The 14,077-nt window shown below is 36.4% G+C and overlaps 2 protein-coding genes across 2 annotated transcripts in view; one reads left to right on the top strand and one right to left on the bottom strand.

Annotated features, from left to right (window-relative positions):
- Positions 1-335: 335 nt before the first annotated feature.
- Positions 336-14,077, bottom strand: part of LOC130054887 (uncharacterized) — a 16,987-nt gene continuing 3,245 nt past the window's right edge. The window contains exon 2 of the mRNA XM_056165957.1: positions 336-1,643. Coding sequence (XP_056021932.1) covers positions 791-1,633 — 843 coding nt within the window. The 5' untranslated portion in view covers positions 1,634-1,643 and the 3' untranslated portion in view covers positions 336-790. The remainder of the gene's footprint in view (positions 1,644-14,077) is intronic.
- LOC125649344 (uncharacterized) overlaps positions 10,570-14,077 on the top strand; it is a 19,066-nt gene continuing 15,558 nt past the window's right edge. The window contains exons 1-2 of the mRNA XM_048876802.2: positions 10,570-10,639; positions 12,099-12,227. Coding sequence (XP_048732759.1) covers positions 10,591-10,639; positions 12,099-12,227 — 178 coding nt within the window. The 5' untranslated portion in view covers positions 10,570-10,590. The remainder of the gene's footprint in view (positions 10,640-12,098; positions 12,228-14,077) is intronic.

Below are 14,077 nucleotides of genomic sequence, written 5' to 3'. Positions count from 1 at the left end.
AGATTTTTTTTATTATTATTTTACGAATCGAACCATCCGCCATTTTGTACGAGGGACTTCTGGGATTGGCGTCAAAAAAATTTCTTGTTAGAGGTTGAGATTTAGCTCGGATTATTTCCCGCGCTCTAGTCATTAGAGCTCGCAGTACGACATAATATGTTGTAATATTACGACATATTACGACATAATATGTTGTACGGTGTGACCGTTGAGACGAGCGAAGCCCATTAACATCTTGCTCCGATTGATCCGCCTCTTCATATAACGCGGGAAATATAACGTGGTGGATGTAAACAGTTACATTGTGACGATATATTAGCTGCAATGTTTTTTCTTCTTCTCTCAAACCAAGCAAAAACAAAATGTTTGAAGCTATGAGAAAGCTTGTCTGGAATTTAAAAAGATTTATGGTACTCTCTAAACAATCTAATTATTTTAATTACGGGTTTGTCAATGAAGTATACCGCAGTGACGGCGACATTTTTCCAGAAGCATTATGGGTAATACTCATCTTTTTTCAGCTGAAGAAGAGCAAATCACGTGACTCATATGTGTAATCATTGGAGCGAGCTCGTCGCGTCGCTTCGCGACGCGAGCTTCGCTCGCTATTACAGTTAAATTAAGATTATCAGTTGTCAATAAAAACAAAATCTAACTGAAAAATCAAGCTGTGAGACGTGAGAGTCACTTTGTTTGGATGGCAGATGTCCAAAATAATTTTTCGTTTCGTTATGACACCGGAAGTACAATAAATCAACACTAAAGTCTAAATTAATAGCGGATGGAATTTTTATTCCCGGATTTTTTTCACTTTGAAGTCAATGTCATCGAGTATATCGAACTTCACTCGCTTTCCTTTTATGTTACCATAAACAGAGCCATTAAAGTACCAAGCAGATGTTATGCTCTCATGGTCTAAAAGGCGAACAATCAATTCTCTGTTCTCCTTGGTGACGTCGTCCCCAAGACGAACATTAACCGGCGAATCCTTCACAGCAGATCTGTAACGCATTATGTTCGCCTTTTTGTCGTTGTTTCTCATCTTCATTAGGATTGGTCTTGGTGCGTTTGGTCTGGATCCTGGAATGCGGTGCACCGCTTCAATGTCTCGATGGTCAACTTCCACACACCCCTTCTTTTTCAATGTAGATTTTACTATCTCTACGATGTTATCTCGTTTTGTTTCTGGGATGCCATATATTTTGATGTTATTTTTTCGACTGTACTGTTCATTGTAATTCGATTTCACTGTGGAAAATGTCGCGAAATCACGGCCCTCATTCATTTCTTTTTGTAGATCCCTGTTATTTTTATTTGCCTCACAAATTTTTTCCCGTAGGGTTTCGTTTTCCATTGTTAGTTTATCAATGTCCGTTGTAAGCCTGTCTATTTTTTGTTTTAACTGTGTTTCACGTTTTTCTGCCTCTTTCTCATAACTTTTAAGGAGACCTGTTACAATATTTGTTACCATGGATTCAAGATCACATGTTTTCACTGTTTTTTGTAAGTTTTCTTTAATTTCCCGTAAGTCAGACCTAATGGCTGCCAACGTTTGATCACTTGATCCAGCAGTATCATAACTTTTGTCGGACAATGTTTTGTTTTTCTCCGATCCTTTTCTGGTATTTGCCATAATAACGCACCTGAATTTAAAAGTTCATGATCATTTGTTACTTGTGACGTACACGTAATAAAATCCTGGGGATATGATATAATGCAAAACATTCTATACGATTTCGCGTTGGAAAATTTTGTGTTTAATAACACGACAACTTGATGATAATGAAATAAGTTGAACTTCTTATTTTTATGCATGGATTTTGCGCTGATATTTTAGTGAAACAATACACGGTTGGTACAGTATGTACCAAAACACTGTGTCGTTTACAAACCAATGGATTTCGGCGTGTCACACCATCGCACTTTGGCACATGAGTGTGGACCATCGCACTTTGGGTTGTCACACCATCGGGGTTTGGCGCAGACCAACGGGGTTTGGCGTGACCATCGTACTTTGGAGTCTCATCGCACTTTGGAGTCTTACATATATACATGTATACCAAACAGAAAATCAGATTACGCAAGTACTGTACACATTGTATTGTTTTTGTCTATCAGCTTTTGCAAAGAGGCTAAATTGCAAGGTAGTAGGTACCTGGTGCTTTACATGGTACCTGTGCGAAATATCCATTGACAACCAATGACCATAAATTCACCACGTGTACTTTTTTTAAAATTTAGTATCAAGTACTACTTTTTTCTTTCTCTCTCTCTCTCTCTCTCTCTCTCTCTCTCTCTCTCTCTCTCTATATATATATATATATATTCATGTACTACTTCTTTATGGAGAAAGCTTATATAAGGAATGCCCATAATTCTATTGCATAATAAGATATGTTTGAAATGTAATGATTAAATATTAGATAAATGTATTGAACTGTTCCCATTTTCTACTCAATTTGCAAGTATCTTATTACCTTAAATGGGGAATATATGTCAGTAATTTGGTTTGATTATTAAATTCATATTGTGATAGCAACTACATCAGATGACTGAACAATATACATATTGAATTTTGATTTTCGGTTTAAGCCGAAGCAGTATGCTTTAAGTTGTGACGGGTGTGGAGGGTGGCAACACTGACTGTGCGATACGGGTAGGTAATTCCACGCAAGACGTCACAGCAACAGCATTATTGAAGTAAACACGTTAAGTCCAAGTATTGTCTTGATTGGTGTTTGTACGCAATTATGAATGCATGTAAAATAAAGATCGGGAATAACGAAGGCGTCAATTAGTGCCCGAGTCCCGGAGTGATAGTAATAAAGAACAAGGGACGTTATTGGCCAAAATTGGCCGCGCTTCAAAAACCGATCATATTTTACAGGTAGAAAGGTGATAATTTTCTCGTTTCATTCATATATAACATGTACCATTTACTTGTTGCTGATATTGAGAAAATAACGTTACAATATTCCATTGTTAACTCTGACGCTATCTTCCGACGGTCGCTTTTTCGGAACGATATCATCGACCTTATAGGATTTACAGTCCCCTGATTCTTTTAGCAAATAGCGAGGTGTCCGATTAGTGAAGATGTGCGAGGGTATTCATTTTTTCGTATTGGACACAGCCACTTTACATTGCCTTTCATCAACATGTAATGAACCAAATATAAATATATCTAGAAGTGTTTAATATGCGCACCACCAATGATATATTGTTACCGTTGTATTACTCAAACAATATTGCATATTTTCAATTTAAACAGCATTTCAATATGATAATTCATAATAGGATTGGACAGCAGGCATTGCCTATATATAAGTCCTCTCCGTAGTCTAAGGTACACGGTAATACAAACATTAGAATATATGAATACAGTATTACACAAAGAATATAATAAGTTGAACATTGCAATAACATAGGTACATGTAATTTATGACATGTCAGCTTGTAATCAATTCTACTATAATATCATAATAAGACTTTGGGCGTTCGTAAATGTAGTTTGGGCGTTCGATATTCGACCACATCTGTTTTGGGGCGACCATAAAATACTTTGGGGCGTTCGTGCATGAGGCGAAATGCCGATGGGGCGACATGACTGTAACCCGTCTGCAGATGTCATTCCACCCGAGATGTTTGATTGACAGGCGGCTTACAATTTGAGGGTGTTAACTTAAAATTAAAAGTGAAAGTCTTGTTTTAAAACACGTACATTTATATACTGATAAACATAACGAACATAGCGCAATTATCATTATTACGCTCCCCCCCCCCTTGATTTTTGGAATAAAAAATATTTGAAAAGAACTTGGTCACATCTTTGTATATTTTTTAAAAATGTGTTTTTTGTTTCAAATTCATGCAAAGAGATAATGCATTCCTGAAGGTTTTGTATACATACTTACGACGGCGTATTCGTGCCAATTTACCTAGCAGAAAAAATAGAAATAAATCGTTTCTACGATTTATTAAATCGTAGAAACGATTTAAAAAGTCGTTTCTACGATTTAGAAAGTCGTTTCTACGATTTAAAAAGTCGTTTCTACGATTTAGAAAGTCATTTCTATGATTCAGAAAATCGAAGGAACGATTTAAAAAGTCGTTTCTATGATTTAAAAAGTCGTTTCTACGATTTAAAAAGTCGTTTTTACGATTTAGAAAGTCGTTTCTACGATTTAGAAAATCGTTTCTACGATTTAAAAAGTCGTTTCTACGATTTAGAAAGTCGTTTCTACGATTTATTGAATCGTTTCTACGATTTAAAAGTCGTTTCTACGATTTAAAAAGTCGTTTCTACGATTTAGAAAGTCATTTCTATGATTTAGAAAATCGAAGGAACGATTTAAAAAGTCGTTTCTACGATTTATTAAATCGTAGAAACGATTTAAAAAGTCGTTTGTACGATTTAGAAAGTCGTTTCTACGATTTTGAAAGTCGTTTCTACATGTACGATTTAGAAAATCGTTTATACTATTTTTAAGTATCGGGTGATACATTGCAATTGGTCGTCGTCCGTCATCGTGCGTTAACAATTGAACATTTTTAACTTCTTCTTGGGCTTCTTTGGGACAATGTGTGAATTAAAGAAGAGGCATGATGTTGATTTAGACTTGTTTATATATGTGAATATGTACATATGAGTTATGATATATTAAAATATCTGTCTTAAGTAATTAATGAGACCTATGAACCTTTTGTTTTATTATTGATAATCATATTCTTGTTCAAAAAATGTTATATGTTTACGTTTATAAAGAATAATGTCTTATGAAGTTCTAGCGAGCCGCTATCCTACTGATACCAGATGAGTTTCTTATTTTTTGGTAATCAGCATTTGACTAATTCATATTCGGACGAACGAAGTAAGGGAGAATGAAATACTGTATATCACGTCCAGCTCATCCATCCTCTTCCATCTGTGTTTAGCTCAGCTCAGTTTCAAAGACTTTCATTAACTTCATAGTATCTTAGCAAGCAATTAACAATTACCCTCGGACTCTTGTTTGATGTTCCAACTTCCAGCCATATGACGTGGCGCGAAAAACCGTCAATACACTCATGAATTGCTATACCAAATGGTTTCAACTTGTCATTTCCATCAATAAGCCAAATATAATTTGGACCTTTGCTGCTGTACACTCTTCACTTTAATCTGTCCCTTTTCAGTATATGCATGGACGCCTTCTGGGTCTTGTATCAGTGGCAGATTTAAGGGGGTGGGCGCAGCTGGCGCCCCCTAAAATTTTCAAATTTAAGGACGACAGATCTAATTCGAAATTTTGCACTTCTGCGCAGAAAGCCGCGCACATCGCTATTTACAGTCTCCGTGCATTGTGACGTCGCTGTAATTGTTTCATCACATTATATTTATATTGCAAATCACATTTTCCTCTATGAACCAACCAATTTCAGCGCGCGACACAATCCGTTCACATTGACTATGAACGGATTATGAACTAGCTTAAAGCATGCGACTGAGAGAGCGTAATGGTTTGAAAAAATAGAACATCTGTTACAAAGATCTCTCAAGTCACACCTTTGGATTAAGATTGTAAACTTACGTGGATTATCATCCCAATCTTGCGGTCTCCTACCTCCAAAATACAGTGCACCTTGCAATGTTGATAAAAGGCAGAGCGAGACGAAATGTGACGTCATTATGTGTTTACGTACGTCACAATAACTACTGTGACAGAGGCTAGGAGTTCGTTTTATGCAACAAAATAAAAGCAATGTAAACAAACGCTGTTTTAGTAAATGAATATAAATATAAGAAATGAACATCACTTTTGAGCTGTTCATGGTCAATATGAACGGGATTTGGATTTGAGGCAAATTCTCTGTGAATCGCTAGCGCGATGTTCATTTCTTAAATGAACATGCGAAATTTACAAACTGAACTTGAGACTGTATATTTCTTTCATCATACAAGTAATACATCTTATTTTAATCCATATTTCATATGAATTCTTCAACAAAGTCGATTTATAGCATTTCCCCAACTTTTGTAGCTGTGAATCATCTATCTGTCCGTGACTCTGCCGTGTTTTATGTGCAATTTCTGGGATTCCGTAATTGTCCGTCTTTTTACAACCTCACGCGCATATGCCATGAATCAAACTGTCATAGGTATGCACAACGAAGTAAAAAAGAAAAACTAAGTAGTATAGACTCTTTTGTTATTAAAATTTTACATCTGAATATAGTTTAGGCCTATATCATGAATATTCTTATCAATAGTAATTACTGTATTACTCCATAAACAATTAACGATTTACGGCATGCACCAGAAGCGTATTAATCAAAAACCGACGATAATTTCTATTTACAACCAACTGCGGAAAAGAGGGTAGAATTATATTTTGAAATCTTTCGACCATTCACTAAAACGACACAGAAAAAATGACTAAAACCGTATAAATCAACAACAACCGAAGAACAGAGGCAGGGCCGGGGGGGGGGGGGGGGGGGGGGAGTTTCTCTCTCGGCTGACAATAAACACGCTATCGCCCCTACCCATTGGATAGATATTTTAATATTATACCAAAGCAGAATCGTTCCGTCATAATGTTGGGAATAGCTGCTATAGTTGTGACGTTGAATACGCCGCTGGGCTTTGTATTTGACGTCACAATGCCGAATTGCGCGGAAAATCGATGCTGCCGGTGAATAGTTTGAAGACTATCACCCTAGCGCAGATCAAAGCATAGAATCGATCACACGGCAGAGATACATATATTTTGGTGAAAATAGTCGGCTTATCGCATCTTTTGATATAGAGAAAAATACATTCAGGTAGAATAATGCTTTAGTTACTCATGTCTGAGATTGCAATTGCCAATCAACATGTATCACGTATTACATAAACATGTATATGCATTTACATTCAATACATATATATTATTACTACAGTAACTTGGTCCGAAGAGTCGGATCACGTCGAGTTGACAGGCGCGGATCATCAGATCACACGAGACGCGAAGCGTCGAGTTTGATCTGATGATCCGCGCCTGTCAACGAGACGTGATCCAACTCTTCGGATCAAGTTACTGTAGTAATAATAAATTTATTATATACCCCCTTTTGCATTTTAAATCCACATTTATAGAATACTAAATGCAATCCAAATTATCAAAAATACAGACATACAGTGAAATTATGTTTTAAATTGTGTACGCAGTTTTGTTTGTGACGCGGTCAACGTTTTCCACAAGAAACGTTGCGTTGATGCATTGTGACGTCATTGTGACGGCATCAGTTTCAGAGGATACTGATACGGAATCAGAAAACCACAGTGTGGTGATCCGGAAAACCGGATCACACGCTGTGAAATCCATAGTATCAAAGAACGATACATTGATGGGTATATAATAAAAGTACATGTATATGCAGAAATGTAAGAATTACTTTATTAAAATAAATTTATGCTACTCTGAAGCTTAACTTATAAAAATGTTTCAGGGAATAAAAGTCCATTTTGTTTCTGAGAGTGTTCATCAGAAAAATCTTATAAATGATGATGACACTTGAAGTACATGTTAGATCCTATCTTGAAACTGTCCGATAAGTCATGCACTTGATCTCTTATCAATATAAAATATGTATGCTTTTATTCAAACATTTGAACTTTATAAATTTATATAGAAACGTTAAAGATAAAGAAAATGAAAACAAAATGTGCGCATTACATATACACTATATACAAATCCATTGTCTTAAGCTGCATACTGAGCTCTATATCGGATTTATTGAATTTGTGACAGTTCATACATTACATATTTTGACACCACCCCTGGAATATCATGCAATGACTCACTGTCTACATATGATTGGTGAACTTTTTCCTAATCCATATGATTATTTAGTATAAAGGAAAAGTATGAAACTAAAAGTAGAAAACCTATCCATTTCTAATTTAATGTCATTTTCCTTGAAAACTGCCCCAAAATCGTCCTTTGAAATGCTCCCCTGAAAAAGAATTGCCGATGACCCATACTTTTTTTCTTACAATTAGTAAGTTTTTGTCTTTTTAAAATCATTCTTTAATTTGGATTAAAACTCTATTGTAGAATTTTTTAAATTTAACTTTTATATTGTACATTGAAAATTTCCCTATATTTCCTTCGCAATTACGACTACTTCATAGCCAACTTTTGAAACCCCTCCCCCTCCGATGAAAATCAAATACGATTTTCATTTGGTTTTTTTCCATTGATTTTAACTCATTAATGCATGGTTTACCTTATATCAAAATTCGAATAAAATCTCTATTGTAGAAACGAATTAGGTACGTCACCCTTAAGGTAAATCGTGGTCTCTTTAGAAAAATGTAAACGATAGAAAAACTAATATCATCCACTCTCGAAAATATAAATGACAAAATCTTTTTAATTGAATTAATTTTATTGGGAGAACTTACATTTTTTCCAAAACCCCTTAAAATTTGCGTCATTTTATTAATTTCACCTTATTAAAAATGATAGAAAATAGTAAAAATGACTACACAGGAGACATATGTCAAGCCCTATAAAATGTATGAGCTTCCGGAGGGTTTCCCTGGGCCCCCACCCTGGACCCACTGGGGACCTCAAGGCGGCCCCCAGCCTCATAAAGTTGCGCTTCCTAACCGCAATTCCTGGATCCACCCCTGTGTATGGAAAAAAGCCGTCTGATATCCTCTTGGGAAACCCTGTTACCAGCTTTTCAGTAAATCCATCTGTACCTATGAAGTTGGTCACAATACTCTAAAGTTTCCTCAATGAAAAAGGCAACATCGCAAAAATATTAATTAGATTTGTATTTCCGTTGGAAAAGGCCCAAAGTTGCAGAAATCCTTTAAATAGTTGTTTTTTTTTCATTAATAACAATGCGGTACTTGTGAGCTAAAGCAACAGCTATTTCGGAATAGCAGTCTCTTCTCAAAATATCGTTTAACTACAAAGTCATGTAGTTCCTCTCGCTTTTCCATTATCATCAAGGTCAAATCGATTTAAATTGTTTATACGATAATACAAGAGGCCCATATACCTTATCGGTCAACTGAGTACTAGTTAAAAATATCACTATAGTCTCAAGGGCTATAAAATCTAGAAATGATTTCCTGTTCTGAATATCTATAAGCTCAATTCTAATATTCAGCAACAGTATATTATCAAACAACATGTGTTCTTTTAAAATCTTCAATGCCATCAAAAGTGCATAGACAGATGAAAGGCTTTACATAATATACCGGTAATATATATCAACACTAAACGATATGACTAATTTGGACCCAAACTACAGTCAAAACTCTGGGGTTGCAAAATTAACCTTATTTTTTACATCCTTCTCTGCTATTCTTAAACATGCATTTAGATTTTATACTGTATCACCAAACTTAAAGAAGTCCTTCAAATCTTTAAGACAATAATCATTATAATAATTTTGTCACCATCCTGAAACCAAACCCTTACCCCCTGGAATAATGAAATTTACAATTTCTGTAAAGGACTACCTACTCCTTTTAGATATCCATTTAGTTTTAATTTAGTATCAACAGCACTAAAGAAGATGTTATATAAGTGTTTTACACATAAACGCTATGTACCAAGTTTGGCCTCTTCCTGGGCTCGAAACTCCTACCCAGGGGATCATGAAAATTGCAATTTTGGTAGGCCTTCCTGCTCTACATCACTATGCATTTAGTTTTTCTTACATATATGTGGTGGTAGAGTAGAAGATTGTTGAAAATTATTCAATTTTGTGGCAGTTTTTGCTCTGTCCTCCAGGCTCAAGGGGTGTAGGAGTCCTGAAATTTACCATTTATGTCCCCTTTGTCCCAAAGATGCTTCATACCAAACTTGAAAGGAATTGGAATGATCATACTTATCAAGAAGTTAAAAATGTTCAATTGTTAACGCACGATGACAGACGACAAGCAATTGCAATGTCACCCGAGACCTAAAAATCGTAGAAACGACTTTTTAAATCGTTTCTACGATTTCCTAAATCGTAGAAACGATTTTCTAAATCGTAGACACGACTTTTTAAATCGTTTCTACGATTTAATAAATCGTAGGAACGACTTTTTAAATCGTTTCTACGATTTAATAAATCGTAGAAACGATCTATTTTTATTTTTTCTGCTAAGTAAATTGGCACGAATACACCGTCGTACATACTAGTACATGGATGTGGCCTTATAGAAAACTTTATTTGAATGTGGTGAAAACCATAAATTCTTCGAGAATCCGGATTATCACTTCGAATTCGGATTTTAGGTTTATATTTCATAAACACATGTTATTTCCATACACAGGAGGACTTGAACAAATTATTTGGAGCAGTAGAACTAAAGATAGCATAACTTTATTTTTTACATTTGGACAGCCGATGTGCTATACAGTACCCAGCTCGTTACAATATTGTCTGCAATTAGCCTATAATGGCATAGAATCTCTCGTGATATGTGCCTGATACTCGACAAACAGGGCGTAGAGAAAAAAATAGATCAATGGCAAAAATGGAGAGTCGTACCTTATAAAAAAAGAATTCATCCAACTGTATCGATGTTCGTAAACATTTCACTGACCTCCAACTGAAATGGCGACCGGTCTAGTACAGCGAGAAGAAGCGAGGGAGCTTGAAAAAGGTAACATCCTATTTATAACTTGCAAAAATGTATTATATATGAGTCATAGGACTACGAGTGTGTTCGATTGGAAGTAGTAATTTGGTGGTTTATTCCTGTATGGTGAAATAGTTATTCTACAAATACTTGAATAAATAATTAATAGTCAGGTATGATTCAGGTGATGAATTAACTCACTTTTCACCGGGACAGAGTACACACCTGAAGAGCTCGTCTTTGGCTTCATGATCTATCTGGCGGTTCAAGTTTTTGTGGTTAGTGAGAAGGTTTAAGAGTTTGTGGTTATGAGCAGGTTAAAGTTTTTGTGGTTAGTGAGTAGGTTCAAGTCTTTTTTTCAGTAGGGTCATTTCTCAGTAACTCTATCTACTTTGATGTTTAAACTTTCGTAGCTAATTCATCTTTGGAAGCACACGATCTATGATTATCAAAATGCAGCATCTGCATGACCTAAATTTTTTGAATCACGTTATACAACAGGACCATTTCACAGTGTATGTATTTTCTGCATGTTAAAACGTGTACTAGTAATGTGTTCTAAGTTGTGCATTTCTTTAAGCTACAGTTGGGAAAACAAGTCGAAACGTCACAGCTGGTAGATTTGTAATGTATAATGAGGTTGTCTGTGTTTAAGGCATTTCAGAAGGAGGCAATCTGCATGCCATTCACTGCAGTCACGTGTCCGTTTGAGCACCTGTTGCTATATCAGACTGTCCGCTACAGATGCACTTTAACTTTTGATATCTTTTTCCAAGATATAAAATATAAGCTGTACCGGTTAAATTATGGATGCTAGCTGGAAGATCTTCGAAACCTTACACATTCCTGTTCATGCTGTCTCTTCTCAAGAATTACGCAAAAATATTGCTAGCGTTTCTAGGATACAAAAATCAAAGCATATACATCATATGCATGCACCCAGTGATGCATAAAATTTGCATTAAATCGACATTGAGTCATAGCCGTATTTAGTAAATAAGGGTCAGTTGCTTTCACTGCGTCCAATTGAGACTGTGTCACAGCAGGTGTGACCTCCGCGGTGGCCGAGAGGTTAGAGCGTTCGCCCCGCATACGGTAGGCCGGGGTTCAAATCCCGGTCGCGACAGGCCCAAGTCGTTATAACGGGTAGTGAATAGTTCCATCGCCAAACACTCGGCATCAGGTGTGATTGTCACGGGTCCTCGGAGATGACCTTAAAAACGAATGTCCCGTGTCACAGAAAGTGTGGCACGCTAAAGAACCATCACTGCTCAATGGCCGTAAGCGCCGAGCATAGGCCAAAATTTTGCAGCACTTCACTGGCAATGGTGACGTGCCCATATGAGTGAAAAATTCTCGAGAGGGACGTTAAATAATATACAATCAATCAATACAATCTTCCACAGATTTAACCTATCCCAGCGAGCTTTAATCATTGTCTTTTGGCAACTCTTTTGTTAATTCTACATCTATTTTTCTAAAGAGATCCTTGATTTAGCGAGGAGGGCTTTTGAGCCCATAAAACCCCTAGAACCATTGGAGTCCATAGCAGACATCAGACCATCACATTTCTTCCGGCTGTTTGAGATTGTATCAGGAGAAACCATTCCAGGTGAGGTGACCTATTGACGTGTACCTAACGAACGATGAAGAAAGTCTGGTTCCCCTCCTATTAACATGTATGTGACGAAGTAATAACAAACAGCATAAAGAAATTATTTAAGTCTGGTTCCCCGTCCTATTAATATGTATCAAACAAAGTAATAACAAACACTATCATATCCCGTGGAGATCCGGGTTACAATGCGTCCTCAGTAACCTTTGTATGTCGTAAGAGGCGACCAAATGGGGCGGTCCTTCTGACGAGACCGCAAAAACCGAGGCCCCATGCCACAGCAGATGTGGCACGATAAAGATTCCTCCCTGCTCTAAGCGCCAAGCATAGGCTTAATTTTACCAATCTCTACCCAGAGTTATCGTTCCCGCTACGCTCCACTAATACCCCTGTCAACGTCTAAAAATCCATATCAAAACGTACTAAAACTAAGTTAGCATATCAAACTGTAATGATCATATCTAAGCAAATCAAACACTTGTCTGAATTTTATAAACGCAGAAGCTGGTAAATATGAGACGCCTGAACGAATTAAAAGGTTTTATATAAATATTCATTCATCCAATAATACTAGAATAATCATGGAATTCGTTGTTTTTGTGAACTTACTATAAGATTTTAAGCTTAACACTAAAACTTGTAAAATCATACTTTATTATGCAATAGGTAGAAATAAGTTTTGCCAAGAATCTTGACATTCAGACGTTGACAGAGGTGTTGTAGCGCAGCGTAATACGCCCTCTGGTGAGAGATTGAAATTTTACAGCCCTTCACCGGTAATGGTAATGTCTTAACATGAGTGAAAAATTCTTGAGAGAGACGTTAAACAATATAAAATCAATCAACAGCATCGAAGTAGTTCCACCCTCCTGTGACATCATAAGATTTTGCGAAATCAATGATTTATTTAGATTTATGCATGATCTATTACTATAAACTTTGTTGGAGTCTCTTCCAATGGTCATTGTAAAAATCTTGTTAAACAGAAAATATTACAAATGTCTAATTTATATATAAATAATCAATACTATGTTTTATGGGCCGGCCCATTCTATGATATAACTTTGGAGAAGTCGCATGCGTTTCTGCGGGACAAGTGTCTGCTACCGCGGACGTCTTCTAATAAAGAATGACGTCTTTTATATATCTATTTATTTGTTTTTAGACAAGGGTTTATATGTTATATTTTTATGACCACGAAAAAAATAATTCATGGTATAATATGTAAAACTTTCGACTATTAATTTTTGAATGTCATGACCTTTCCACTATACATTTCGCATGCGAGGCATTCTATAAATAGAAGACAGAAAATCAATAGTTTGTGCTATAGACGCCACGCCATCAAGCTGTACGTACCGGGGTAATTCAAACATAAGAATTTTTACCTCGTGATATTATGGAAACTGTCAAGATCAGAAATTTTCACGTGCAACGTCACGGAAAAGAAATTATATTTAGTCCAGGCGAAGTACATGGATTGATCGGACAATTGATTGATCAGACAAGCCAGTGGCGTAGCCTGAGTTAATTAATGTGTACGCCTATTGTACGGCGAGGGGTCTGGGGGCCCCAGCGGGTCCAGGGCAGGGCCCTGGTAGGGGGTCCGGGGGAGACTAATGTACCGCAGATACTGCAGACACTCATTTTTCACCTATGTTTGTAGCATTTAATAGGTTTTTTTTTTATGTGTACGCCCGGGCGTTTTGACGTAAACGTAGCTACGCACCTGCAAGCGTAAAATCTATATAGTCTGCTGTTGACTGGTATTGCGAATTAAGTTAAAATCTTATATAAGATAAGTTGCGTTAAAGAGGTTCGCACCTGAAATTTGGAGTAATGTCATT

This window comes from Ostrea edulis, chromosome 5 (genome assembly GCF_947568905.1).
Source record: "Ostrea edulis chromosome 5, xbOstEdul1.1, whole genome shotgun sequence".
Taxonomy (NCBI): Eukaryota; Metazoa; Mollusca; class Bivalvia; order Ostreida; family Ostreidae; genus Ostrea; species Ostrea edulis.
The sequence above is the reverse complement of the archived record's forward strand: the minus strand, read 5'-3'. Positions and strand labels throughout refer to the sequence as shown.